This window comes from Cyclopterus lumpus, chromosome 14 (genome assembly GCF_009769545.1).
Source record: "Cyclopterus lumpus isolate fCycLum1 chromosome 14, fCycLum1.pri, whole genome shotgun sequence".
Taxonomy (NCBI): Eukaryota; Metazoa; Chordata; class Actinopteri; order Perciformes; family Cyclopteridae; genus Cyclopterus; species Cyclopterus lumpus.
In genome coordinates, this window is record NC_046979.1 from 14188022 (window position 1) to 14214496 (window position 26475).

At 40.3% G+C, this 26475-nt stretch overlaps 3 protein-coding genes across 5 annotated transcripts; 1 reads left to right on the forward strand and 2 right to left on the reverse strand.

The window, feature by feature from the left end:
* Window positions 1–692: 692 nt before the first annotated feature.
* Window positions 693–6433, reverse strand: snx12 (sorting nexin 12). 2 transcript variants are annotated; one of them, XM_034549416.1, is made up of 6 exons: window positions 6043–6433; window positions 4770–4865; window positions 4266–4390; window positions 4060–4150; window positions 3567–3577; window positions 693–2777 (listed from the first exon to the last, which is right to left on the reverse strand). In XM_034549416.1, exons 1-5 carry the CDS (start codon window positions 6205–6207, stop codon window positions 3572–3574), a joined length of 483 nt encoding a protein of 160 aa, XP_034405307.1. In that variant the 5' UTR covers window positions 6208–6433; the 3' UTR covers window positions 693–2777; window positions 3567–3571. The 2 variants fall into 2 exon arrangements, with proteins under 2 accessions (XP_034405307.1, XP_034405306.1); XM_034549415.1 differs by having other exon boundaries at window positions 693–3577.
* A 110-nt stretch (window positions 6434–6543) lies between these two features.
* Window positions 6544–11023, reverse strand: LOC117742279 (cytokine receptor common subunit gamma-like). 2 transcript variants are annotated; one of them, XM_034549413.1, is made up of 8 exons: window positions 10895–11023; window positions 10194–10284; window positions 9672–9847; window positions 9244–9377; window positions 8929–9130; window positions 8640–8745; window positions 8268–8328; window positions 6544–8132 (listed from the first exon to the last, which is right to left on the reverse strand). In XM_034549413.1, the coding sequence occupies exons 1-8, from the start codon at window positions 10956–10958 to the stop codon at window positions 7938–7940; spliced, it is 1029 nt and encodes a 342-aa protein (XP_034405304.1). In that variant the 5' UTR covers window positions 10959–11023; the 3' UTR covers window positions 6544–7937. The 2 variants fall into 2 exon arrangements, with proteins under 2 accessions (XP_034405304.1, XP_034405305.1); XM_034549414.1 differs by lacking the exon at window positions 10895–11023 and having other exon boundaries at window positions 10085–10202.
* A 2185-nt stretch (window positions 11024–13208) lies between these two features.
* LOC117742491 (sodium/hydrogen exchanger 6-like) lies at window positions 13209–26386 on the forward strand. The gene is made up of 16 exons (XM_034549910.1): window positions 13209–13609; window positions 14272–14471; window positions 14709–14786; window positions 17837–17913; window positions 18064–18176; window positions 18296–18401; window positions 20082–20223; window positions 20596–20701; window positions 20906–20994; window positions 21377–21490; window positions 21863–21974; window positions 22506–22659; window positions 22766–22796; window positions 22932–23020; window positions 23253–23358; window positions 23658–26386. The coding sequence occupies exons 1-16, from the start codon at window positions 13333–13335 to the stop codon at window positions 23958–23960; spliced, it is 2097 nt and encodes a 698-aa protein (XP_034405801.1). The 5' UTR covers window positions 13209–13332; the 3' UTR covers window positions 23961–26386.
* The last annotated feature ends 89 nt before the right edge of the window (window positions 26387–26475 follow it).

Below are 26475 nucleotides of genomic sequence, written 5' to 3' on the forward strand. Positions count from 1 at the left end.
AATATTATATTCCTTGAACACTGTAAGATGAACACACTTAGCACTCTGATATTTACCTCCATATTGCTCTGACAGTGTTGTGCTGCTACCTGTACTAACAGCATGTAGGGCCTAACACGTAGTGCGACCTCTACTGGACGAATAGGAATATTTGGACTTATTCAAATGTATTTCTCTGTAAGTTTGACACAATGAAAAGTCATCCAGTATGTTTGACACCCCTGATGTAAAGCCCTCCAGAGAATTTTAGGGATGTGCAAATAAACCTGACTTTTCCTATTTTTCCTTTCAGGGAACCCTGCGTTCCTTTCAGAGAACCAAACTATATGAGCAGTTTAATGTTCCTTTTTTATTTTTTAATTTTCATGGAAGTTTCAGTCCAATTACAGTCAGTTTTGATTAACTGTGGGTCCAGGTCTACATCACAAAATCACTATTCTAGGAGAACTTTAATCCACCTGTGGCCAGAATTCCTCTTCCCCTGTTAATCCCTATATTTTCCTGAACAATAAAAAGATTAGAGGACTTTACGATCCATGTTTAGTGAAACAAAAAGACCCAGTGTTGTGACTGAAGAGCCACAGTAGGGTTCCAACAAACAGTTATTTTTATTAGTGATTCATCTGTTGTTTTCAGTTTTGTCTATAAAATGCCAGGAAGTATAGTAAAAAACACTTTTCCCAGTCCCAAAGTGTCTTCAAATTAGTGATAATAACTTTATTTATATAGCACCTTTCAAAACAAAGTTACAAAGTACTATACAATAGAAACAAAAAACAAAAGTAATACAAATCTGTAATATTAGATATAAAATTGCTTATTTTATCTGACCAACAGTCCAAAAAGTTATTCAGTTTACAATTATTTGACAAAGAAAGGGAATGAAATCCTCATATTGTAAAATAGAAATACTTGACTGGCGAGTCACTTTTAGACTGTGAAGTAAGAGACTATGGAAATGACTAATGTGGTGAGATTGGGTTATGTTTCACTTTGGAAAAATGCAACGGTGTTCCCAGCATAATTAATTAATTAACAGAAGCAATTATATATTATAATAGTCGTCAATAGTTTTCAGTTGTGTTATCAAGATGCACTTTACCGAGGAACAGATCTGTGTCACTGTACGGCTTTATTAAAGTGAGCTTTGGTGCAGCACATGACAAGCAAGGTCCATTGAGATATGTTTAAAACTTCTGATTGTTGAAAAAAGTCTGAGGAGCTCCTTCCAAAATAAATTTAAAAAAAAAAATCAACTTATAATATAATATAAATGAGCTGTAAATATGTGGTATGCAACCATCAGCAATCCTTATAAATATAAAATGAATATTCTGCTTACTCTCACCCATCACTGCCTGCCATCATGAATCCATATGTAATGTGTTCAGGGTCATATATCCTCACTTGTTTCCCCTTAACCCAAGGGAACCTGGCTAGATAACAGTGGAAACATGTGTGTCTCTCCTGGCTGAAGAGAATTCACTTACTTAGGTATTCTGTACATGAAAAAATGAATCTAACCATTTAGTAGTACCTCCAGTCTAGTGGTTGTGATTAGCTGGTTTTAAATACATGTTCAGTACAGGTTGTTTTGTAGAGGGTGTTGTAGTTTTGCTTCAAGTCAAAGGGAGTGTTTAATTAGGCTGGGAACGCCCATGCATGTTTCCAAAGTGAAAGATAACCCAATATCACCACACCAGTCATTTCCAGTCTCTTACTTTACAGTCCAAAAGAGCACCTCATTGTGCTCTTTTCCCCCCATTTCCTTGTTAAATTAGGTCATTTGCCAATCTGCCTTGATTCATCCAGCTCCCATGACTCTCTGATCTGACTCGCATAGTCACAGTCAATGTGACACTTATCACAAACTGGAAGGTGAGCTTTACAGATCCTATTTCTCCTCTTTAAAACGGAAAGGACACATGTAGACATGAAACAGCAGGCAGCAGGGAATTTAATTGGAGGACAGAATTAACAAGGAAGTTCCAAGTCACCAATAGTGGAACCGCAATGATAATATGTATTAATAGACCTCACGAGAAAAAAAAGAAGTGCAGAATAAAGCCTAAATCAAATAAATGCAGAATAAAGCCTTATTTCAGATCATTAAACCAGATGCTGATTACGCCTTTAAACAATGAAATATTGTTCATATTATGAACCTCTTGTCACAGTGCTTAGATATGGTTTTTTACCCAACTTAACATTCCCAACAGCTGATTTGACCACACACAGCCAGAGTGTAGGCATGATGATGTAACAGCAGAGTTAAAACAATGAATCATGAAACAATCCTGTCTAAGAGCATGTTCAGAACATAAAACTCAGGGGGAAATATTGACTGCAACGAAATGTCACTGTCCTTTTCAAGATGCTACATGTTGCTCGACTTTGGGAGGTCATCATCAAAATCACATCTCCACTAGCAAAAGAAGACATTAATCAAAGCAGGAAATTACCCTCAGTTTAGACTTGATTAAAGACATTCAGAAAACATAATCAATTGTAAAAAAAGAAAATATATATAGCTATGAAAAAAAAGGTTATATGGAAACATGTTTTCTTTTTCACCGATTACTGAATCAAAAATAATGTACATATTGTATGTGGAATGACTGAATAAAGACACAACATCAAACAATTTATACATTGGATCTCTTAGTTTTTTGTCCAGGAACAATAGTTTTTCCAACACCGTTGACATTTCCACCAGCTATATAATGACGTGATGTCGAAATAAATGTACATGGGGCAGGTGCAGCAGTCTGTATTGTCTTTGCAATGAGAGAAAGAAAGAGACAGACATGAGCAATAATATAGAGACATGTTCAAGCTTACATGGATTTGGTCATTGCTGTGAATCTCAAAATCTACTGACGCACTGACTAATGTAATGGCACGACATTATAACACTATTCACAGAAAGAAATATCACACATATCCACGTCTGTAGAATTAACAGAATTAAAGCTCTGAGTCGACAGACTGAACAATAAGATGGTGATCACAGGCAAGTAAAAGAAATTGCGAGGTGACACCGAGACAAATATATTGCAGAGAAAGCGTGCACATTTTGCCATGCAGTCAATGATTAGTGCGGTTGACAATGACATTGTATCAGCATTAGAAATGTTTCACAAAGAGCTCGTCAATGGTGATGTACAGTACGTATCCCCAGGAAACAATAGTTCACATAACTCAAAACACTAGTAGTGGCCTGATACTGGTGGAGTGAGAAACTTCTGAAAGCCAGTTTTGAAGAAACAGCTGAATCTAGTACACTCATTACCAATTAAAACCCTTCAACTGCAAATGACATTTCACATTCAGTTTTGTAATGCTTGATAATTAATGGGTAAGGCAAAACTGGCTTGCAGAACATTCTTCCATTTGCAGCACAGAGCGACAGTTTGCAGTCAGATTTCTGTGATAGTTTATATATGGTATTATCATTGTCCTACTTCAGTATTTGTGAACTATCGCCTTTGGTCTTTACAGTGCCCATGCAGCCACCTTTAACTTCCAGAAAGCTCTTGAGACAGGATCAAATAAAGCAAACTTACTTCATTCATACCTAAAAAACAAAACAAAAACAAAGAACAAAACAGAATCAGAACTTTCATTTAGACATTATTCACATGATATACAATCATGAATATATGACACTCATCAGGGAAAACCTTAATGTCACGAACATCATTTTTAAGCCTGGAAATTGTGATTAAGTGCGAAATCGTCTCGATACAATCCCTAATACTGCGGGGCAGGGCTTTCCTTATGGTGCGCTTATAAAAACAAATGCACAGCGGAAATTGTCTGAATCACTATCAACATGTCCTGACGTATAGTTAAAATAGATAAGATAAAGTTAATATGACTTAATGGAATACGCAGGGTGAGGGAGGGAGAGAGAGCAGAATAAGCAGAAAGACAGAAAGGAGAGATTATGAGAAGACTAGTGGGAATAAAGAGGCCCCACCTCCCTTAGTAATACTAGTGCCATACATTTCCAGCAATAAGAGGCCCCCACCTCCCTTAGTAACCCTAATGTCATACTTTTCCAGGAATGTAGTGACGGTCAATGCCTTCCTCTTGCAGAAACATGTGAAGACAGCGCTCGTTCTGGGCCAAGGGATGACCTGCAATTCTGCAGAAATATGAATTTCAGTTTCGATATATTTTGTGGCGAAAGATCTTACAGAATAATAAGCTTCAACAGATTGAATCATCCACCTGAACACATCTTCGGTGAACTGACTGACCTGTTGATGAACTGCTCTAGGCCCGATCGCCTCTCCTCAATGAAGATCTCGTCAAAAAGGCCTCCATCGCCGCGGAATGGCAACTGTCTCTTCAGGGCTTTGCCCGGCAGAGACGGTACTACAATCTGAAGGAGTCAGGGATCAGCACAAATAATAGGAACATTTACAAATATGCACCAAAATATTAAATTCAAAGTTCACACTCGTCAAAATAGCAGATGGTTAAATCAATATATTTAAGTTCCAGCTAAGTAATACACTTATTTAGAATGGCAATGCAAAGACATGCAATTAAATTAAACAACTTTAACGAGGAGGGCTCCACAAAACTTCACTATGAACCATATTAGCACAGAACAAGAAAAAACGACATCCTTTTTACTTTAATCTATAAAAAGGGATATTTTCCCACCTGCAACATAAACATTAGCTCATTGAAACTACCAGTTTGCAACAGCCAGCCTGCTTAATTGATTAGACAGTTACACATATTTGCTCACTCGCCTTGCTGTCTCTTTCCAGCTCAATCTTTAACCACTCAAAGTCACTGTATCTTCTTCTCACACAGGATTCCTTCAGTTTGAAAATGGGAAGGTTTGTCTAAAAAGAGAAGTAGAATTAGAAGAAAAAAACAACCCTTGATTTATATTATTATATGAGACATTGAGGAGGTGTACTTTGAGAGACACATTTTTTGACAAAAACAATTATCTTACCACCATAATTTGACTTAATTAATGGTAATTAAAGTTTTAAAGAGTTTAAAAAGAGTGTGTGTGTGATTCACTGTCATCAGTAAGTGAAACAATACTTTCCAGTAAAAATGGGCGTTGTTGAACTGGTCTGTTTAGTTTAAGTGTGTCTGTTGTATTTGGATATGCAAGTTAACAAAATAATAAACTAGTTAACCAACTTCTGAGTCAAGAAACTATCACGTGGGGTAATTAAACTGCATGTCTATGTGAATTAATTACATTCACATTATAATAGACACATAATAAGAGTCACCAACATTTGACGTTGTAGTAAAGACAAGTAAGTCTCCATTTTTTTGACACCAGAGCATCTGCTTCCTGGAAAGGTTTTCTTTTGCATTTAGCAGTGTCAGCGACTTTATAACTCACTCTTAAGGGGCGTTCGCAACGCGTTTGGTGTGAACGCACCATTAGCCCGTTTACTTCAGGAAGAAGCTAAACTCACTGTCGTTACTCCTCTTACTACCAGTATCATTCGCATAACAATAACGCCCGATAAATTAAACTTATTTTGAAAAACAAACTTCCCTGCATGTCATTTATCCCGTTTCCATAAAACTGCCGACATTTTCCCAGCATGTCTCTTTGTTAGTAACGTTATCTTACACGTCTCGTTTAACGTGAACAGTTAACGTTACCCGACACAAGTAACCTGTTTAAAGTATGCGTGTGGATGTGGTCGTCGACAGACCGCTAAACACCGTCTCTGTGTTAACAGTCCTGGGTGTGTTCGCGAAACTTCTACAGCCTCGCGCACTAAAGTTACACCTCAAAGGCGCGCTCTCTCTCTTTCTTTCTCTCTCTCTCTCGCAGGCCCCGGACGATCCCCGGTCCTTGATTTTTACTGGAGCGCCATCTTGACCTCCTCCAGGAGCCGACCGTCAACGTCACAGCCCGGTCGCTGGGTCGACGTGCTAACTAGCTCGCAACAACGCTGCACTTGTCAGTTAGCTAGGCGAATAAAAGCCACCGCTGCACCACCGGGGGTGTGTGTGTGTGCGGCTCGCGGGTTGAACACCTACCCGCATGCGGACTTCGTAATTCGTGTAACGGTTCCGTCCAACACCAACGGTCTGTGGATCACTGACGTCTATCTCCAGGTAATTGCTGGGGGGGCCGTAAGCGTCCGTCAGGTCCTGGGGCTTGGAATTCAACCGGCGAGTGTCGGCCACCGCGGGGTCTGTCATTGTGTCGGGTGGTGATTTCTGGACGACCACAGGCGAATCAAACCAACTAAATGCACGGCGATAGCTTAAATCTCATCTGAAGACATCAATTGATTGCGATAGCTGATCGGTTCAGCTAGGGAAGTAGCGTTAGCTGACTCGTTCCGCTCTCTTCCTGCGGGGGCCACTTGCCCTGCTCCCTTCCCGTCATGAATCTGAAAAATGCGTAGACTCAGTTCCTTACTCCGGGACTCAGGCTGCACGCCCTCTAGTGGACAGTGAGAGAACTGCATGGCAGGAGGAACTGCTGCGCTGATAAATAATATCGCGGGCGTGCAACATAAATGTAGACGTGAATAGACATGCGAGGATATATTTATTGAATAAAACCGGTCATGACAGAAAGCCTGGATGTAGGACACAAATCATACAATGCCAACGTTAGGGTACGTCAAACCACACTCAAAAAGTACATTCAAAGATATTAAGATATGTAATATACACATTTATAGGAATATAAAATTGATGACGCGCGGCTGAAACTATTGTTATATCAGCCTACTATGCGACCATCTTGTTGTAATGTGTGGACACTTTCCAATGAGCCATCATTTACTACATAGTGGCTTTTCTAATGCATAATGAGTTATTTACTTATGTTAGACCAATGTCAAGGCCTTAACAAGAACACATTTTGGGTTGCCAGTTTGTGAAAATTCACTTAGGCTTCAATATAGTATACAATGCCATTATGAATATATTAATCCATTAATAGATGCTATGGGGTTTACACAATACCTAATACCAAATCTGCGTTCATAAGTCAATAAAAAAGGGTACGATATAACACCCAGTATTTAAAATTGTAAATACTGGAGTAAGATTTTGTTTCCAGACTTGACAACCACAATTTGCAGATTACATTAGTAAGTGATGATTTTAACCATTAATAAAGCATATAGTTCAATATACACTTATCAATATACACATATCAATGCACATCAAAACCACATTGCTAAGCTCAATTTAGGCAGAAGAATACAACTTAAAAGTTGCAGATAAAGAAAAAATATCTGATTGAGGCAAAAAGTGAAGTGACGTCAGTGATTTGACTATTTTATCATCCTGAAAGTGTCCTGCTCTGTGGATACAGAGGCTCAGTTAATGATTGTTAGTGTGACTGTTCCTCTGCTGAAGTTACATTCATGTTATCCTCATGATGGAGCTGGGTTTGTGTTTTTAAGAAGCATCGTACAAAAATGACACAAGGATGAAGTTCACTCATATTTGTCTCTAATAATAAAGTTGTAGGAATAACTGTGCTGACATTTTTCCGACTTTCACTGACAGTCATGCTTAAATCAGGGATTATAAAGGTTTAGAGGAAGTAGAAGTTCTAAATGACATTTGTTCTGATATTTGAGGCGAACTTCAATTTGTTCTCCTCTGAGGTGAAATGCACAGACTAATGAAGAAAGAGGAAACTCAAAGTGTTTGACAAGTACTTGATATAAATTTATACCCTGAAGCACGTTTTCAAGAGGAACCTTTGAACTATGTATCGCTAATGAAAAGTGATATGTAAATAGTGAACTGAGTGGTTCAGAGTCTTATTTGTGGTAAAATAAACTAATATGATTAGGCATTTTAAGGCAAGTTCTTTTTAAAAACTATGCTCAAGTTCCTCAGAACAGATATTTGGTTTCTTCTCGTGAGGGGAACAAAAAATTCTTTTCCCATTTTCTGATCTCCTAAACAGAAACCATGTCCGAGACTGTGGAGGCGGAGGAGGAGCAGGAGGTGGACAGGTCCGATTCGTTCTCAGGGATGAAGGCGGAGCAGTCCTCGCTGTCGGACTGGGAGACATGGCAGTACTCACGCACAAGACAGGGACGCTCATTGTAGTTAAAACTCTCTTTCTGGCCTTTGGGGAATTGAAACCAATCCTTTAAAAAAAAGAAAGGATGTATGACTTGTTTTGCTGTCGCCTCAAATGATGCTACGTGTCTTTCAATGACCGCAGTGTTTCGCTCTATAGTTTTGTTAACTTATGAATGCAAAAATCTGTGGATGCTACCAACCTCGATGTTGTGAAGGTCGGGGGACGGCTTGGGAACCACAGGGATGAAGATGATTCTGATTCTGTACGGGAGGCAGGCTCATTTTCACTCTCACATGATCATAGCTCATTACATTGTAAAATGAAAACACTGAATCCAAATGCCCGTACATGTCAGATGATTGACAGTGCATCACCAAATGTGCATTTCATCACTTGCACGTACTGTTTTCACCATTTTACCTTTTTACAGCACAATAACAATTGATAAGCGTTTGATTAGGTAACTATTGTAGATGCTAACAAAAATGTATGAAACACTCAGTAAATACGTATGCACATTGCTGGTATTCCGTAGTACACTATAATCATTTAGACATGACAAGTGACCCACCTCTCGTGGTGCAGCAGCATCATGACCATAAGGATGAGGATGAACGCACCCACCACGTACAGCACTGGGGTCCACACGGACATCGAACTGGTCCTCTGCTTGGTGTCTGTGAGGGGGACGGAGAAGTGGATTGTTCTTGTTTCATAATCTTGTACCTTCGCTTTGTGCAAAAATACCAACGTTATATTATTTAATACCTATTTGTGTGTTTGTGATATCCCACATTGTTAACTATCCTGATTACGTCATTCTTTCAGCTACAAGCTACTGTGAGCTACTTTATAATGACCTTTTTCCTCAGTAGCCGTTCTGCAGTGTGCAGAACATGTGCTGTTGTTGGATCCCCAGACCACAGGCTCGCTCCAGTTACTCCAGAAAGAAGACAGTCCACAGGCTTCCCCCAGTCTGCTCCTCACTTGCAGCTCATATTGGGATCTGCTGGAGGGCAAGTTGACGCAGTAATTCTGCTCCCCAATACGGACATGATAGTTCTGTGCACAGGAAGATGGAGATGAGAAAAGAGATGGGCAAACTCATGGCAATAAAACAAAACAAAGAATGAAAAAGAAGGATGGGAGATTTCTTTATCCTTCAAACTGCCTACCGCCCACTTCCTGTTGTTGACCCTGTAGCGAACCTCACTCTCCACACAACTAAACTTTATCTGGCTCCAGTTGAGCCACAGGTTGGAGTCGGATCCATTCCTGACTGTCAAGTTAGTTGGTGGATTTAACTTGACTGGAGACACAGACACAGACCATTGTATGATACAGAATACATCATGTGATAAGGAGGTGCTAGGGCAGCCAATATATTGTCGCCTTTTTAGTTGAATTAACTCCATTATTTTTTTCTCTCCTGTTTCTATGTTTAAATAACAGCATTGTTTTTGCTTTCCTAAAAGAAGATTCTACAGTTGTGTTACAGTTGTGCTGCATCTCTCCCATCAAATATAATGTTTCCTCATTCATTATTTGAGTTACTATATTGATACCTCACCATGTTGTGTTGCACCCCAGTGAATAAGCATACCTTTTGTTTTAAGATCATGCTCCCCCGGAGATGTCTGTTTGCCATGCACCAGTTTGGTGTTAAATATGGTGAACCTCTGGGAGTCCTTATAGGGCTGGTTACATCCAGTGTTCATATTGTTCTCTGACAAATAGTTGGGGCACTCAATATCTTCTTTACTTTTTTCAGTCTGGAACCTGTTGAGAAATCACAATTCAGACATTCACATACAAGCAAAGTGTGGCGGTTATGTTTTTTGGAGGGATTTTTTAATTTTGGATACCAGGACTCATATTGATCAAACTTCTAGGTAAATCAGAAAAATTATATAAGGGGAACCGAGTTCCACACTCAGGGATTGCACTCAAGATAAGTGGTATGACAAACTTTCACATGAACAAAAAAATATATATATTTCGAAGAATTAGATTTACTTGTATCTTTCATGTAAGTCCAACATTTTACTCTTTGCGGTTTGATCAATTCAGATGACGTAGCAAAATGTGTTTTATTCTGTTAGAGTTGCTGTCACTCATTACGAACCAGCCGTAGAAGGTGTAATTGACTTCTGGAGTCCCCTGCTTATTCCAGGAACAGTGGACATATTTCAGATGCACCACCAAACAGTCTACATCTGTCAGAGACACAAGTGGGTTGAGACAGAATATGAACAGAAACCAAAAATCATAGGGTAACACACATATAACCTACGCAAACAGCAATAGACCGATGGCAGTCCAATCACACACACACACACTGACACACACACACACACACACGCACACACACACAATCAGGAAATGGCAGCACAATGACGTCAAAGGGAATTTACACAAAATGTGCTTGATCAAGGAAGTAAAGCTGTACATAAACTGACATTTTAATTCAATTTGACTATAGAAGTAATTGATTATTTACAAAGTTAAGGCCTAATCATATTTCCTATTCATATTGTGCTGTTCTCACCGTTCTAATTTTTATTTTATTTTTAGGACTGTTATACAAAATATGGTCACATACATTGTAAAACCTTTTTTATTATCAAGAAATATTAACTAATACTCAATATAAAATTGAAACAAGAAAAGCAGCTTCAAATTATGTAAGCAAATGTAGTAACTGCTCAGACCCATCCAAATAAGCTAAAAACAGTTATTATTATTATTATTATTATTATTATTATTATTATTATTATTATTATCACAATTCAATATAGTTACATTTGTTATTTGAAATGTTCTTACCAGGTGGTTCTCTGGCAAACACATGTCCTGTCAGACAGAGCAGCAGAAGTAGTCTCGTTGGCATCGTGACACACAGAAACAGGATGCTCTCAGCATCTGCGCCCGTCTACTTCTACATCGCAGTCTCGATGTGTTGCGTATTTATGTGTTTGCTGCCTGCCGTGCGTTTTGTTTCCTGTCAGCGGAAGCTGTTTATTTGGTTATAGATCAAGATGATATATAATGTTTTTTCAACAGTTGTATAACCAGTTTGTACATAAAAAAAAGTGTTTTGTTAAATGGGATAAAAGTGGACAAATTATGCATTGCTGCATTACTGCTATAGTAAGTGAACAGCAGAGCAACTTAAAGCTCATCGTGTTTTTTGAAAATCATATAATTTGCTGTCAAAATGCAAACGCAGCAGTGGCAATTTGCTAAAACGGTAAACAGAAAATGGCAATTGCTTTGTGCAATCACAGAACACAGATTCAATACTTAAAAACATTTATATATTTTTTTTTGTTAGCGGTACCATTTTTCCAAAGCTGCTAAAAAGTGTCTCTAATACACATTGGACACACAATACATTAAATAAACTGTTGTCTGTAATGGGCCAAACAGTCAGTTACGAAATGTGCTCACTATGTGTTAAATAAGAAACCTGCTGCTGCGACAGTGGCGGAAGAAAGGGAGCAGGTGGTAGAAAGATGGTGGAGGCAGAAATCTATACAGACTACATGGAAGTAGGGCAGCAATTACTGGCAATATACCACTGTTTTGTAATGCTGATAAAGCCTTAGGCCAGAGTAAATAATTATTTAAAACTATGGCAAATACATTGTAGGCCAATTATAAATGACTATATAATCCATTGGATTTACACATTTATGTTTTGCACGTTTAGCTCAAAGATAATAAAGTGAGAATATGTTGTGACACTTTTACAAGGTGTTTGTCAGCTGTCAAAAAATCACATACACCTTTTTGGTTGATTTCATTTTAAAACATGAACCATCATACTTTTTTAGCAAAAGAAAGACAATGTTAGACAAATCCACGTCATGCTTTTCTTATGTTTGTGGTTATTTATTGAGTTTCTGATTTTTATTATTTGGAAAATTGTGTCATGTGTATTTTGTTTATGACATAATCAAATCAAATGTGCTCAAAAAAGTATTGAATTCAAGTACAATTGGTTACATGGACATTATATATATGTGTAGAATCATGTCTGCCTTTTTAACAAGAACAATTAGGAACTCAAACACACTTTGTGCATGACAAAGTCATGTGACAGCAGATACGTTTCACTCTTTCTGTGTGTGCTGTTGTGTGGTTTCGTTTCCTGTCAGAGGAAACTGTTTCAGAAATAAAGATTAGAAGTTATACCTACATATGAAGAGTGTACAACAAAACACATGCACATTTCTAAATCTTCTTTAAGAATTAAAGACCGTCCTCGACGAAGCAAATCACTTTCCATTGTTTTCTTCTTATATGCAGTACACTGAAAGCAAATGAGTCACTGTTCCTGAAATGTGTCCTCTGGTCTCATTTACTTGCTTGCCAGTTGTGTTAACGGTAACTGCAGATACTTGATAAAGTCAAGTAAATATTTACTTTGATTTATTGAGTAAAAGTATCAACTTTCCAAAGCAGAAATCCAGAACAAAACAAAACAAATTTGACCACAAGCATATTAAGCAGCTTTTCTACTGTGAATATGATTCTTAATGTGTGTGTGAAGGAGTGTTTGTGTGTGATGATTAGGTGATCAGAACGATAAGCAAGCTTCATTACTTTTTTTCTGCAGATGTGACTTGCATGGAAACTTGAATGATCAATTGTGGAAGCTCGTTTATACAGACTCTAAACATATAAACATAAAAAAAGGAACGTCCTCAAATTGTGAATGCTAAATGTTTCATTTAAGGTTGTGATGATGGACAACCACCTTGTATTATACATACAACAAAGTTCACCACTGCACTCAGAATGATCTGTCGTTGTGACAATTACATAATGTGTATTGAAGTTACATAGGTCTATTCAAATAATTTCAACAAAATCAATTTAAGTTTCTCTTTAATTGTCATCATCGTTATTTATTCAATACTATTCGATTGTATTACATTAGACCTATTTTTTGATGCAGGTTCGTTCTTATTAGTTTTGTTAGTTTCAGTGCCAGTTTGTTTGTGTTAAGTCTTTAATTAGTGAGCCTGCGTAATGACAACTAAGGTCAACCTGCAAAGAGCGACAGGGGTCGCTGTTTTGTGTCATAACTACGAGTAGTCGTGGGCTGACCTTTATTTTGAAGAACCGGAAGTTACAATGTTTTGATAACGGCTGCGGAAGAAGCCGTCATTTGGCCATTTCTCGTCTCAGCGATATAGTTTCCCATCAAAACTGTTACTAATTAAACGGCAAATGTAACCGTTTCACAGAAAGCCACAATGGGATTCACACCGAGAAGCCTTCTTGGTGGTAAACCGTCGAAGGCGCTTCTGTTGTTGCCTTTTCTGTTGACGTTGTTGCTCGTCGGGAGCCAAGGCGAGAGCAACGCGATGGACAACGTCGCCACTGAGAGGCTGGCCGAGGAAAGCCACCGACAGGACAGCGCCAATCTGCTCATATTCATAATGCTCCTCACGCTCACCATTTTAACGATATGGTTGTTCAAACACCGGAGATTTAGGTTCCTGCACGAAACGGGACTCGCCATGATATACGGTAAGACCTCCGAGGTTCACGTCAATCTAACGTTACCGAGCGGCGACGCGAGCTGGCTTTGTTGTTATTATTATTGTCCGATGCCAAGATACATGGCAGAAGATACCTGCTGCATATTATGTATAAGCACACCAGTATGTACTGTCCACAATAGTTACAAACTTAAACCGGATCGGGGTTGTGGAATTGACATGCTGTTGTCTTTTTGTTCGAGTTTGTGGTCTGTCTCCAATTAACTAACTTAGGTTAATTGGTAAGTGCATTTAAGACAAAACAGCAACACACAAACTAAATACTCACTCCTTTGCCTATCTGTGTGATTTTCAGAGCAGCTTTGAATTGGTTGAATAGATAATCTCTTTTTTCGCAATTAACACCAATAATTGTTTGTTTATTTAATGAAAGACCCGATTCTAGTTAAAGTCTTTGTCACAGCCAACTAATTAAAAGCAGTGTTTTCAAATAGAACAAAGACTCACACAACGAACACCAGTGTCCTCCTGCAAAACTCTTTTAAAGACATTTATTTTTCATTTCTGTGAAGCAGTGTTTTTGATCAATGCTACTGTATATAAATAAAGGACATTATTGCTATTATCATTTACTACAGATCCCTGGCTAACTGTTTTGCCTTCACTCCCTCTCCCTCTTCTTCCCCGAAGGCGTGCTGGTGGGTGTGATCCTGCGTTTTGGCGTCCATGTGCCCCAGAGCATGAGTGACGTGATCCTCGGTTGTGCCGTCAACGCCAGTCCCGCTACTCTGCTGGTCAACGTCAGTGGGCGATTCTACGAGTACACTTTGAAGGGGGAAGTCAGCCGTGGCAAAGGTCACCAAGTGCAGGACGATGAGATGCTGAGAAAGGCAAGGGGGTGAACAGATGGGGGTGCAAGTGGTAGTTTGTTTTGTGTGTGTGCCCCTTTGGTATGAAAGTACCAGCAGTGGATGAAAATATGTCTTATTGTGTGAGCCTCTGCAAACTTTGACATATATCTAAGCATAAGCTCTGTCTATAAACATCTTCGTAGTCAAATTATCTTAATTTACTAGTTTGCATACACAAACAGATGCAATGGTTTGATAACTTACTACTGTCTTCAGGTGACCTTTGACCCCGAAGTGTTTTTCAACATTTTGCTGCCTCCCATCATCTTCCACGCCGGCTACAGTCTGAAAAGGGTGAGAGGACTTGGAGTTATGACACACTAATTATGTAACTTATAGATTCTGATTTTTCCCAAATGACATCTTTAGAAGATGCGGATACTTTTTTATTAATAGGCTGTGACAGGTTTGAGTCTCGGGCAGGAATAATAGAGGGCAACACACACACAATCTTTAGGGGCGGTAACAGGTTTTATTTGTTTCAGTCCCGTTTCCACTTGCGAACGCTCCAGGCATCCGCTATCCGCTCTCCTTCCTCGTTCTCAAGCTACTCCTGCTCTTATATGGAAGACACAAACAAATTAAAAGGCTGCAACTCCACATACCACCGAGTGATCCGGGCGTTGGTATCTTTCATGCGGTGGAGCCACTGCAGCAGGACGTGGTCCGAACAGAGGGTGAATGAGCGTCCCAGGAGGTCGTAGCACAGGGAGTCGACCGCCCACCGGATGGCCAGGCACTCCTTCTCCACCGTGCTGTACCTGGCCTCCCTCTCAGACTATGTACAGCAGGGATTCTTAACCTTTTTGACCTCGGGGCCCAACTTTTCAAGTTCAAAGAGGCCCGGGGCCCGTTCAAATATTAACTCTGTCTTGGTTTAACTAATTGATCTCATTCTGGGTTGGATTTGTATTCTATAACTAAATAAAATCCACTTACAGTTTAACAAGCAAAAACCTGATACAGTGATCGTCACAAGGACATTTATTTATTATCCGTATGTAAACCTGCACATACAACAATACCTAACAATTTATGGAACAAATAAAGTTAATACAATGATAAATTTAAAGGCTCAAGTCAGGCTTAACACAAAAATAACTAATACTTTTACTACAGAAATAAACTGCGAAAATGGAAATTTGATAAATAAATAATATGTAGTAATAAAATAAATACATTAAAAATAATAAGTTTCAAATTAAATAAACTGTATATATACATTTGAAATAAAGTGCAAATGAAAATAGCCTTATAATCTTCAAATTAATTAATATGACTACTGCTTCATATTTATATTTTGGCATCACAGAACCAGCAGTTGGTCTTCATATCGTGACAAATGAACAATAACAGTCACAATGACAGATTTTAAATGCTTCTATTGTTTAAGAGGGGGCGTGGCTTATCTCTGTGGCTTTACTCCATGGAAACGATTATCATTTCCGCCATCCACCACGGACGAGATAACCAATATTTCTGCTTTAAACTGGTTGTGGACATCCCACAAGCGTCGTAACATCTAACGTTTTTTGTTTGGGTTCCTAACATCACCCGTAGGCTCTCACAGTTCGGTGACTTTCACCGACTACGTCTCGATAACTTCTGCTTCCAGCACTACTAGAGCAGCAGCAGCCAGGGGGGCGGAGCGCCTCAACGCTGATTGGCTTTCGCAACTTTGCACCGCGCCATTCGCGTGCGCAGCTCGGCGCGAATTAGCGTCATTCGCGTCATTGACTTTGCATCGGATCTACTCGCGCGAAAAATTGGCGCTCAACCCCCTCTACCTGCTGGGACAAAACGGCCCCCAGCTCTCTGTTCGACGCATCAGTCTGCAGAGTAAAGGGAATTGACAAGTTTGGTGTGTGAAGGAGCGGTTCCCCACAGAGAGCCTGTTTTACCTTCTCGAACGCCAACCGGCACTGCTCCGTCCACTGGAATGGATCTGAGGCACCTTTCCGGGTCAGGTCAGTCAAGGGGCTGGTCAGCTCCGCAAAGTTTGGGATGAATTGTCTGTAATAACCCGCCAGCCCCAGAAACTGCCTCACCTCTATTTTAGTCTTGGGCCGCCGGCAGGCTGCGATGGCAGCAGTTTTGTCCACCTGGGAACAACCCAAAGGGAAGCGTTGTGAATTGGTATAAATCAAACGGAGTGGAGAAGGCCGTCTTTTCCTTGTACTCTGACGACAGGGGAATCTGCCAGTAGCCCTTGGTTAAATCCAGGGTCATAAAGAAACGTACAGTGCCCAGTCGGTCCAGGAGATCGTCGACCCGGAGCATTGGGTAAGCATCGAACCATGACACATCATTCACCCTGCGATAGTCCACACAGAACCGTATAGAACCATCCTTCTTGTCATCAAGAATAATGGGACTATACCAGGCACTGTGTGACTCTTCTATGACCCCCATCTCCAGCATAGCAGCCAATTCCCTCTGAACCAGGTAACCTGTAGGGTCGTGACCGCACCGTCACGCCCGGAGGAGTCTCAATCTGGTGCATGATGAGGTTTGTGCATCCTGGCAGGAGAGAAAACATGTCAGAAAACCGCTCTTGCAACTGGACAATGTCTGTTCTCTGGGTCCTGGAGAGATGGTCTTCACCAAGGAGCGAGGCCGGATTGGTGGATTTTGGGACCTCAGGCCCCAGCTCCTCTCTCTCAGATACCGCGGACACCAGAGAAACAGACTCCACTTCCCTCCATGCTTTTAGGAGGTTGAGGTGGTAAATCTGTGTAGCTCCGCCCCTGTCAGAACGCACCACCTCATAGTCGACATCCCCCACTCGCCGTGTGACCACAAAGGGCCCTTGCCACTTGGCGAGGAGTTTAGAGCTGGAAGAAGGAAGCAATACAAGTACCTTCTCTCCCGGTGTGAATTGTCTAAGCCTGGCCCCTCTGTTGTACAGCCGCTGTTGACGCTCCTGGGCCTGGAGCAAATTCTCACGTGACATCCTACCCAGTGTGTGGAGCTTTGCCCGCAGGTCCAGGACGTACTGGATCTCGTTTTTGCTGGTGCTCGGCCCCTCCTCCCAGTTTTCCTTAATCAGGTCGAGCACCCCCCCGCGGAGTCCTGCCGAACAAAAGTTCAAAGGGAGAAAATCCCGTGGATGCCTGGGGAACCTCTCGCACTGCAAACAACAGAGAGTCAGCCATTTATCCCAATTACGTACATCTTCATTAATGGGCCTTTGTTATTTTTCTTTGATTTTTTTTGGTCCACATACACGCTTGCAAACATATTGAGATACTTCTTCATGATCATTGTGATATTTGTCTATATGGCCTAATTACTGGTACTAGACAGCCTCTGTTTTAATACATCTGTGACCTTGTCTTTCCCAGAGACATTTCTTCAGAAACATCGGCTCCATCCTGGCCTATGCTTTCATGGGAACAGTTATCTCCTGCTTCGTTATTGGGTACGTCATTTGACAATGTCTGAAAATACATAAATTCAGATGGAAATAGAGTAACAGATTGAAGAAGTTGTCTAGTTTTACTCAATCAGCTCGTTGAATGGCCAAGCGGAGCCAGTGTCTTGACTTGTACACATCTTTCTTTCCTCCTAGGCTGGTCATGTATGGCGTTGTGTCCTTCATGAAAGTTGTAGGCCAGCTTGGGGGCGATTTTTACTTTACTGACTGCCTCTTCTTTGGGGCCATTGTTTCAGCAACAGACCCTGGTAAGTTTTGGCTGTTAGATAATCTTTCTTTTTGAGGCCTTTCTTGCTCTCCTGTCCTGCTGTACAGTAACTGTGTGTCTTATGCTCTGAAGTATATATTTTATTTTCTCCTTTATCAGTGACGTTGCTAGCTATCTTCAATGACCTACAAGTAGATGTGGACCTGTATGCTTTACTCTTTGGCGAGAGTGTCCTCAATGATGCCGTGGCCATTGTACTCTCTTCGTAAGCATTAATTAATTACACACTGCATATATATATAGACACACTGTCCACGCAGCAACAACAGTATTGTCCACTTCTATTTCATCAAAGCAACAGTAGTTTCACATTAAAAGATAGTTTAACATTTTTGTAAGTCTGTCTCAAAACAATATGTACATTTAAACTAAAAGAGTGACTTTGGAAGATATTTATTCAGTTTGTTTTGTCTGTCTATCTTCAGACGAACTTTAAAATGAATTTTTACACAGAACGATGTCTGTGGATTTTATTCACCATCACTTGAATTAAAATTGCATTTGAAAGAAATATTGTCATGGCCAGTATGGAAATAAAGTTTCCATTAGCATGTAAGTATTTCTTTAAGATGGACTTAAATGTGAACGCATCCTTTCAATTTTTAGTTCTGTGTTAACGACCTGCACTGTTGTGAGTCTAATTACTGCGACTTCAGCTTTACGTGTTGTACATTGCATATGAATGGACACTTATACTAACATCAGTCCCTGTCATTTCACTGCTTGCCTTCCTTCACCTGTCCGTGTCATTCACCGCCTACCTGTACGTATGTATGCAGCGTTCTCCTCCGCTTGGAGAAGCAGGGTAGACGGGGGGCTGGAGCTGTGCGCTCCCCAGGTGATGATGGCCCAGTCTGGCCAGAGGGAGAGGAGGAATGGCTGGGAGAAAACCAGACATTTACTCCCCGGTGGGTGGGTGGGTGGTGTTAGAGTTATAGGGTTAGAAACTGATCATCTCCACTCAGTCGCTGTGATGCATATTCTTTACTTAGATTGTTTGTAGCCTTGAACCACCAACCATTAGGATGGTAACTGCTCTCCCTGTTACCCTTTCATATCCATTCTTTGTCTGATTTGTCCTTTTTTCGCTTTGCTTTATAGAGTGTATCATGCTTATTACTGGTGAACATTAGTGCTACTGATTTACGTTGTTGGTCTTGATGTCATTTGAGCACCACTCTTCATGGGTAGCACCTTTCTATGATGCCTGTGTCTAAAATGCATTAGTAACATAGTTATACTGCCTTATAATCTGCTTAAAGTGCAGCATTATTACAGTTATAAGCACACATATTCATAATGCTTTATAACAATGATCATAACACATTATAGAGCATTTTATAATGACTCATAAGGTCAGGTATCCTAATACTTAATAATTGCTGTTACTCACTGACACATTATTTTGTGTTTGACTTACAGTCACATTATAATGCATTATAAGTATTTTATAATGTACTATAAAAAAGATTAAAATTAATTCCAACAGTAATGTTTTTCTACTTTAATAATACTCTTATTGGATATCAATTGGATATTGGAATGGTCTTGAGAGATCCAATTGAGCATGCAAGATCCTAACTTCCTCCTTTTTTGTGACTGTATAACCCAACTCCAGTCCAGTCTTGTGCTACCTTTTTTAAGGGACAACCAAAATGTATACAAAATCAGATAAACACCAGGCTGTTGATATCAGCGATTATTGGATTTGGGTTGCTGCAGGTTTGATTTGATGCCTGACTTTGAAATATCTGTTTGTTTCTTTATGAGAGCATGTGATTAACATGTAACCAGTTCCCCTGTCTGGATTCTTACTAAGTTGCTAATTCCTCTTTCCATGTCAATGTTTTTATTTGCTCGTATACTCTGTCTATCTGCCCTTCAGCTCCATTGTGGCGTACCAGCCTGCAGGAGACAACAGCCACAGCTTTGAGGCCTTGGCCATGTTGAAATCCTTCGGCGTCTTCCTGGGTGTCTTTAGTGGATCCTTTGCTCTTGGGGTGGCCACTGGATTCATGACGGCTCTTATATCCTTTCACTCGTTGCTCACCATTACATAATGCACTTGTATATACACCGGTATGCATAGGCAGATAGGCAGCAACAGAATACCACGAGAGGGTTTAAAAACACAGGTTATCTTACTCATTTAAGTTGCTGCTGGTTAATCCTTGTATGGGCAGCTTCAAGTCTTATTAGACCTGGAACCACAAAAGCTGTTACGCTTGTTATTCCAATAGGAGTAGCCTAAAATGTGTCCTTGCACAATAAGATAAAACAATGCTTTTTTCTACTTATATTGTTTCCACAGCGATGTCTTTCTTCCCTCTTTTCCATTTGTACACTGCAGGTCGACTGTGTACCTCTCGTTTGGCTCCTTGACTTTCAGTCTTCATCACGTCACCAAGTTCACGAAGCTGAGGGACTTCCCCTTGCTGGAAACGGCTCTCTTCTTCCTCATGTCCTGGAGCACCTTCCTACTAGCCGAGGCCTGCGGGTTCACAGGTACACCTGTGGACACGGCACACATGCATGCAATTTGATCTGGGAATTTTTGCATTTCATTTACACTTCCAAAGAAACTTCACTTTTGCTGCTCTTAGATCCACATTTCATGACAGTAATGCTGATTTTTGCATACTTTTGACGCCCTCCAATGGGTTTTGAGGGATTATGAAGTGACACCTGTGTATCTTTGTTTTTATTCAGGCGTAGTGGCTGTGCTGTTCTGTGGGATCACTCAGGCTCACTACACCTTCAACAATCTCTCCCCTGACTCTCAGGACAGAACCAAACAGGTGATGTACTATCGCATATCTTTGGCCACTTTTACTCAATTTATTTCGATGTAAATCTTGCCTCCATTTTGGTTCCTTCCTGGTTTTCAGTCCTATCATTAAGGATGATTTAATAGTGCAAGAATATTTTTTTAATTACCAATGTAAAGTAGTAACTCGATGTGTAAAACAGTTTTCTCTGTAAATTAGACACTACAGGTAAAATGTTGCACTAATCCCATCGCAAGTCATCTGCCGACTAAAGGGAACGCGTGCAAAGTTTACGAGACACTTTCTTTCCCGTGGCACCTTGCATCCGAAGTGACGCCAATGCAATGTGAGCGTCTGGGTTTCAGTTATCATGCAGTTGGTTTGCAATGATTGTTTGTCTCTTCCCCATCAGTTGTTTGAGCTGCTGAACTTCCTGGCAGAGAACTTCATCTTCTCCTACATGGGTCTGACTCTCTTCTCCTTCCAGTCACATGTCTTCAACCCTATGTTCATTGTCGGAGCCTTTGTATCCTTGACTCTGATTGGTGTTCGTGCTTCCTGGATGCTCCAGAGACAATTGGTTATCTGGAGATGACTGTTGTTGCACATAACCACTTCCCTAAATGTAGTAAATGTTTTGAGTTCTTAAAACAAAATCTGTAATAGACTATTGTCAGTTATGAATAACAACCGCCTGTGCTGATAACAATAGTGTATTCGCACATCATCTGTGTTTTAAAGAAGGTTTTAGTGGTTGAAGGAGTCCAAGAATAACGTCAACATTTAAAAGACTGATTAGTCAACACATTTTGAAACTGCCATCTACCCACGATTATGTTCCATCCCCGCTCTCCCCTGCTGTATCACTGTGTGTTGTTCCTTGACCTTCGTTGTTTAGGTGGCAGTGTTTCTGGGTAGGGCTGCCAACATCTACCCTTTGTCCTTCCTGCTCAACCTGGGCCGCAAGAACAAAATTGGATCCAACTTTCAGCATGTCATGATGTTTGCAGGTAGAGAGCTGTGACAGTACAGTCTCCGATGTCCACTCAGGACTCATTTTAGGTTTCTCAGGCTTAATAAACTACTTTATAGCTAAGACCTGGTTCCATTAAATCAGTAGAAAGGATGATTTAACCCTGTTGTTAAAAACATATTAGCCCTGATATTGGTGTGTGAAGACAGTCTCCTTCTCGACCAACCACACGCCTACTTGGATACAGTAACAGCTCTTACGTCAGCTGACATTTACATTTGAAACTAGCTAATAATGGAAGTCCCCTACATGTCAGTGCACATAATTGTTTCCTAACCACCAGCCCTGAGAGAAACAACACCTGCAGGTTGATCTTGCCAACTAAAGTGTTAGGAAACAATGAACCAAAGAACAGCAACATTCACTTAAATATATGTTGTGGCTTTTCTGATGAATTAGATAATGCTCACCACCTCACTCAAAGTCTCTCCCACGCTGTCTTTTGGTGAAACACACACACACACACAGTTTCTCAACCTTGCACTGTCTTGTTATCTGTCCCCTCCAGGACTGCGTGGGGCGATGACCTTTGCTCTTTCAATCAGGGACACGGCGACTTATGCTCGCCAGATGATGTTTTCAACTACCCTCCTAATTGTCTTCTTCACTGTCTGGATCTGTGGAGGAGGCACCACGCCCATGCTGTCCTTCATGAGCATACCGTAAGGCTGTGCATCTGTTTGGATGCTTTTGTTCCTCCTGTGTGTTTCACCCCGTCGATCGAATGTTTTCCTGTCAAAGTCACTGCTGCTACCTTTTCTCTTTCAGGGTGGGTGTGGACTCTGATCAAGACAACTCTGTAAGTAATTCACACAGATTGAACTCTCTTGTTTTTGAAAATGTATGTATTTTGGTTGCTTTGTCAAGTTGATAGCCCTAAATAATAAGTAGAAACGTTTTAAGTGGTAAAAAAACTAAATGTTTTGCTGAACAGAATTCAGCGGTGTTGGATGGGTCCCAGCGGAGGAACACCAAACATGAGAGCGCCTGGCCCTTCAGGATCTGGTATAACTTTGACCACAAGTATCCTTTGAGCCGTCACCTATTTAAGATCCTCTTCAGAAGTGTGGATGCTTGATTCAGCTTTGGACACCAGAGGTTGCTCTTTCCAAACTTTATTAAATCTACACCAGTAACTTCATCTTTCTAGACAGATACGTCACAGGATGGTTAGAGTGGTAAACAATTACATTTTTCAACTGAAAGAAATTGTTGTAAAAACTGTTAATAATCCTTGACACAAGTTTTTCTCCAGCTACTTGAAGCCCCTCCTGACGCACAGCGGCCCTCCTCTCACTGCTACGATGCCTACTTGTTGCGGACCGCTGGCCCGATGCCTCACCAGCCCACAGGCCTATGAGGTTTGGACACACGGCATAATGTACTACAGTTAAAGTGGCATTTGTTAAAGACCCAATCAGTAACTTCTGGACCCTTTTAAAATACGTGGAACAGCTCATACATTTGTGTGTTGAAATGTGTATTTCTCTGTAATTTGAAGTTTTCAGGTCTTCTCTCCTCCTTTTGGAATTGTATTCACCCTCATCTTTTTATTCCCTTGCTTCCTATATATATATATATATATATATATATATATATATATATATATATATATATATATATATATATAATTTTTTTCGTTTCTTTTTACAATCTCCAGAACGAAGGCCGGCTCCACGACGATGACTCCGACTTCATCCTGAACGATGCCAGCGTGAGCTCCATGTACGCCGACATCACCGTCAGCATGGACGCGTCCGGCCGCACCATCAACTGCTCCTCCAGCACAAGGGCCTCTGATGAAGGTCTGGATCACGAGCTCGCCTTAGCGGAACATGAAGTGGCCATCAGGGGCACCCGCCTGGTCCTGCCTATGGATGACCCAGTGGAGACCCCGAGCACTGTCACCTTGCCCCCGCCTCTCTCCCCGCCGCGTTCTGAACCTCGCATGCACAGACTGTAAGAAGGTTTACACAATCAGGATGCAGTTTGCAGCTTAAAAAAGAAAGGCACAACTCATCTCATTTGATTTCACAAGAAAATGGCATCTGTTAGCTTATCTGTTTGGATTTGTTATTGTAAAACAAACTGCTTCACGTAAGTGGCCCTGTGGACGGGACAAGCTCTCTACAATTTAAAATAGGCCCCGTTTGGTGACCGACTTCAGGAGCGCTTGATTTAACTCATTTAGGTTGATTACTGTAAATCAAGTGCAACTCGAGCCTAAAGGTTACTTCGATGATGCACATTTTGGGAAGCTTAAAGAAATGTATATTTGCTCCTACGTTTGTACTGCTGTGGTGATATGCCAGTGCTGTTATCGACGCTCTATAAAAGCCCCAACTCCCTCTGACTTTATGGGCAGAGCTCTAAATGTTACATTTGCAGTTTACCCTTTTCTTTGTGTTGAAGTTGCTCCAGACAACAGGACCTGTATGTGTCTAGCTTCCTGCAAGTATTCATGAGATGACCTACAGTCTCGTTTAGCACATTTTACAGGCACTAAAATGTTGCTCTCGTACCACTTACTAACATTCAGTGGTGTCAAATAATATTAATCATTCATTACCAATGTTACTCATCTATCCACAGACTGGTAAGTAACCGGGAAGTTTGTCTCCCTCTCAAAGTTCATATGCAGAGAAGGTGATTGGCCGAGGTGGGAGCTACTAGACGAGCACATTGACGCCGACTGTGATGGAAGCAGTATTAGGAGTTTTGAATTTTGATAGAAACAAAAATGTGCGACAAGATTGCAAGAAGATGCCATTCAACCCCAAAACGTCAAACTGCTTCCACAACAGGGTCAATTAGCTTAAATTTGAGCACTGCCTGCCTCTTTTCGTCTCCAGTCTTTTTACTTATTCATTTATTTATTTAACAAACAAATATCTATTTATATAATGATTTATTTTGTATATTTATTATTTATTTATTGTTTCGTGACATTAATGATTATCTTGCTCGGTTTGAAAATAGGGTGTCTCGGTGGTGGAAGGCTGTTACGCACCTTTTCCCTAAAAAGCACTAGAACTTCGAACAGTAAGGAAGTCATGACGGAGCTGGATATTCATCCGAGGAGTGTGTTGAAGTATCTCCTTCCTGTTCTGTAGCAGATCCTTCCACTTTATTGGAAACTATAGCTCCCTGTGTGTGTGTGTGTGTGTGTGTGTGTGTGTGTGTGTGTGTGTGTGTGTGTGTGTGTGTGTGTGTGTGTGTGTGTGTGTGTGTGTCTTTGTGTAGTTTGTGTGTGGCTGATGTCAGAATGATATTGTCCAACTCTACTAATGTGGTTATCAGGGCTAATGTCTGTTTCTGGGTATTCTGTCTTCATCTGATGTCATCTTCTTTCTGTTGTATCATCAAAGATGACTGAGGGCTGGCTGAACTGTTTTGACTTAAAGTGCCTAATCAGAAATTAAATTATTTAATGTAGATTTTGTACATATTTTGATTTGCTAATGTGCAGTAACATTTCTTTCTTGGTTTTTATATGACACAAAACCCTTTGACTGATGCTGACTAGTGTGTTCCCAGTGTAATTAGGCCATTAGGTGGAGATCACAAAAGAGTGCACACTAAAACATTGTACTTCTGTTAATGGGAAATACATATCACTAGTATTTATTGGATAGAAAAATTATGGAAAATGTATTCCAAATGAATTCAACAAGAAGCCTCATATTAAGGTCAAGGAAAAGACAGGAGGGTCCCGCTGACTTTTTACAAATGCAGTATTTTTAGTTCCTTGTTTGGAAACCAAAACTGTATATTCTGTTCCCACCTCAGTGAGATATTTCGCGCTGAGGCATCTCTGTAGTTCACCCTTGTTTGTGCTGTTTTCTGCTGGGTGATTTTAATGAGGTAGAAATTCAGACCTGAAAGTAATCCCATTTTAAATGTTCAAAAGTGCATTTAACTCTGTCAAGCTGCACATGAGTTGTCTTTCTAATCTAAATGTTATTCTTAATACAAGGTTTGAGATTCTGCAGAATTATCCAGAGGACGAGTGAATTTACATAATTTCTATCAGTAAGGTATCTTTTCATTTGTTGTTTAAATGTTATTGAACCATAAAAAACATACTATGTTTATATGTGAATTTTGAAGAAACGGTATGAATCTTACAATAGCAACCGTACTGCAACTAAAACAAGAAATCTGAAAATGTTTACGTCTCTACCGTCTGTAGAAATTGTTAGAGAGAGTTGTATTTGTGAAAAGTACACAAAGTCTGTACGTGAATGTTTTTAAAATGTGAACTTTTGAGGGGGAAATCATCTCTGATTCAAAAGATTGTTCCCTGTAGTCCTGATTTAGTAACAGTGTCTCAGTCTGACATCTGCAATTGTAGCCTACCTGAAGATAATAAAAAAACAATTCTTGGATAGTGTTATCTCTTTCAATGCAGGTTTTACCCTGCAGGCTGTTGTTCTTTGTCATTAGGCCATTACGGCTTATAGAATCTCACTTTTTAT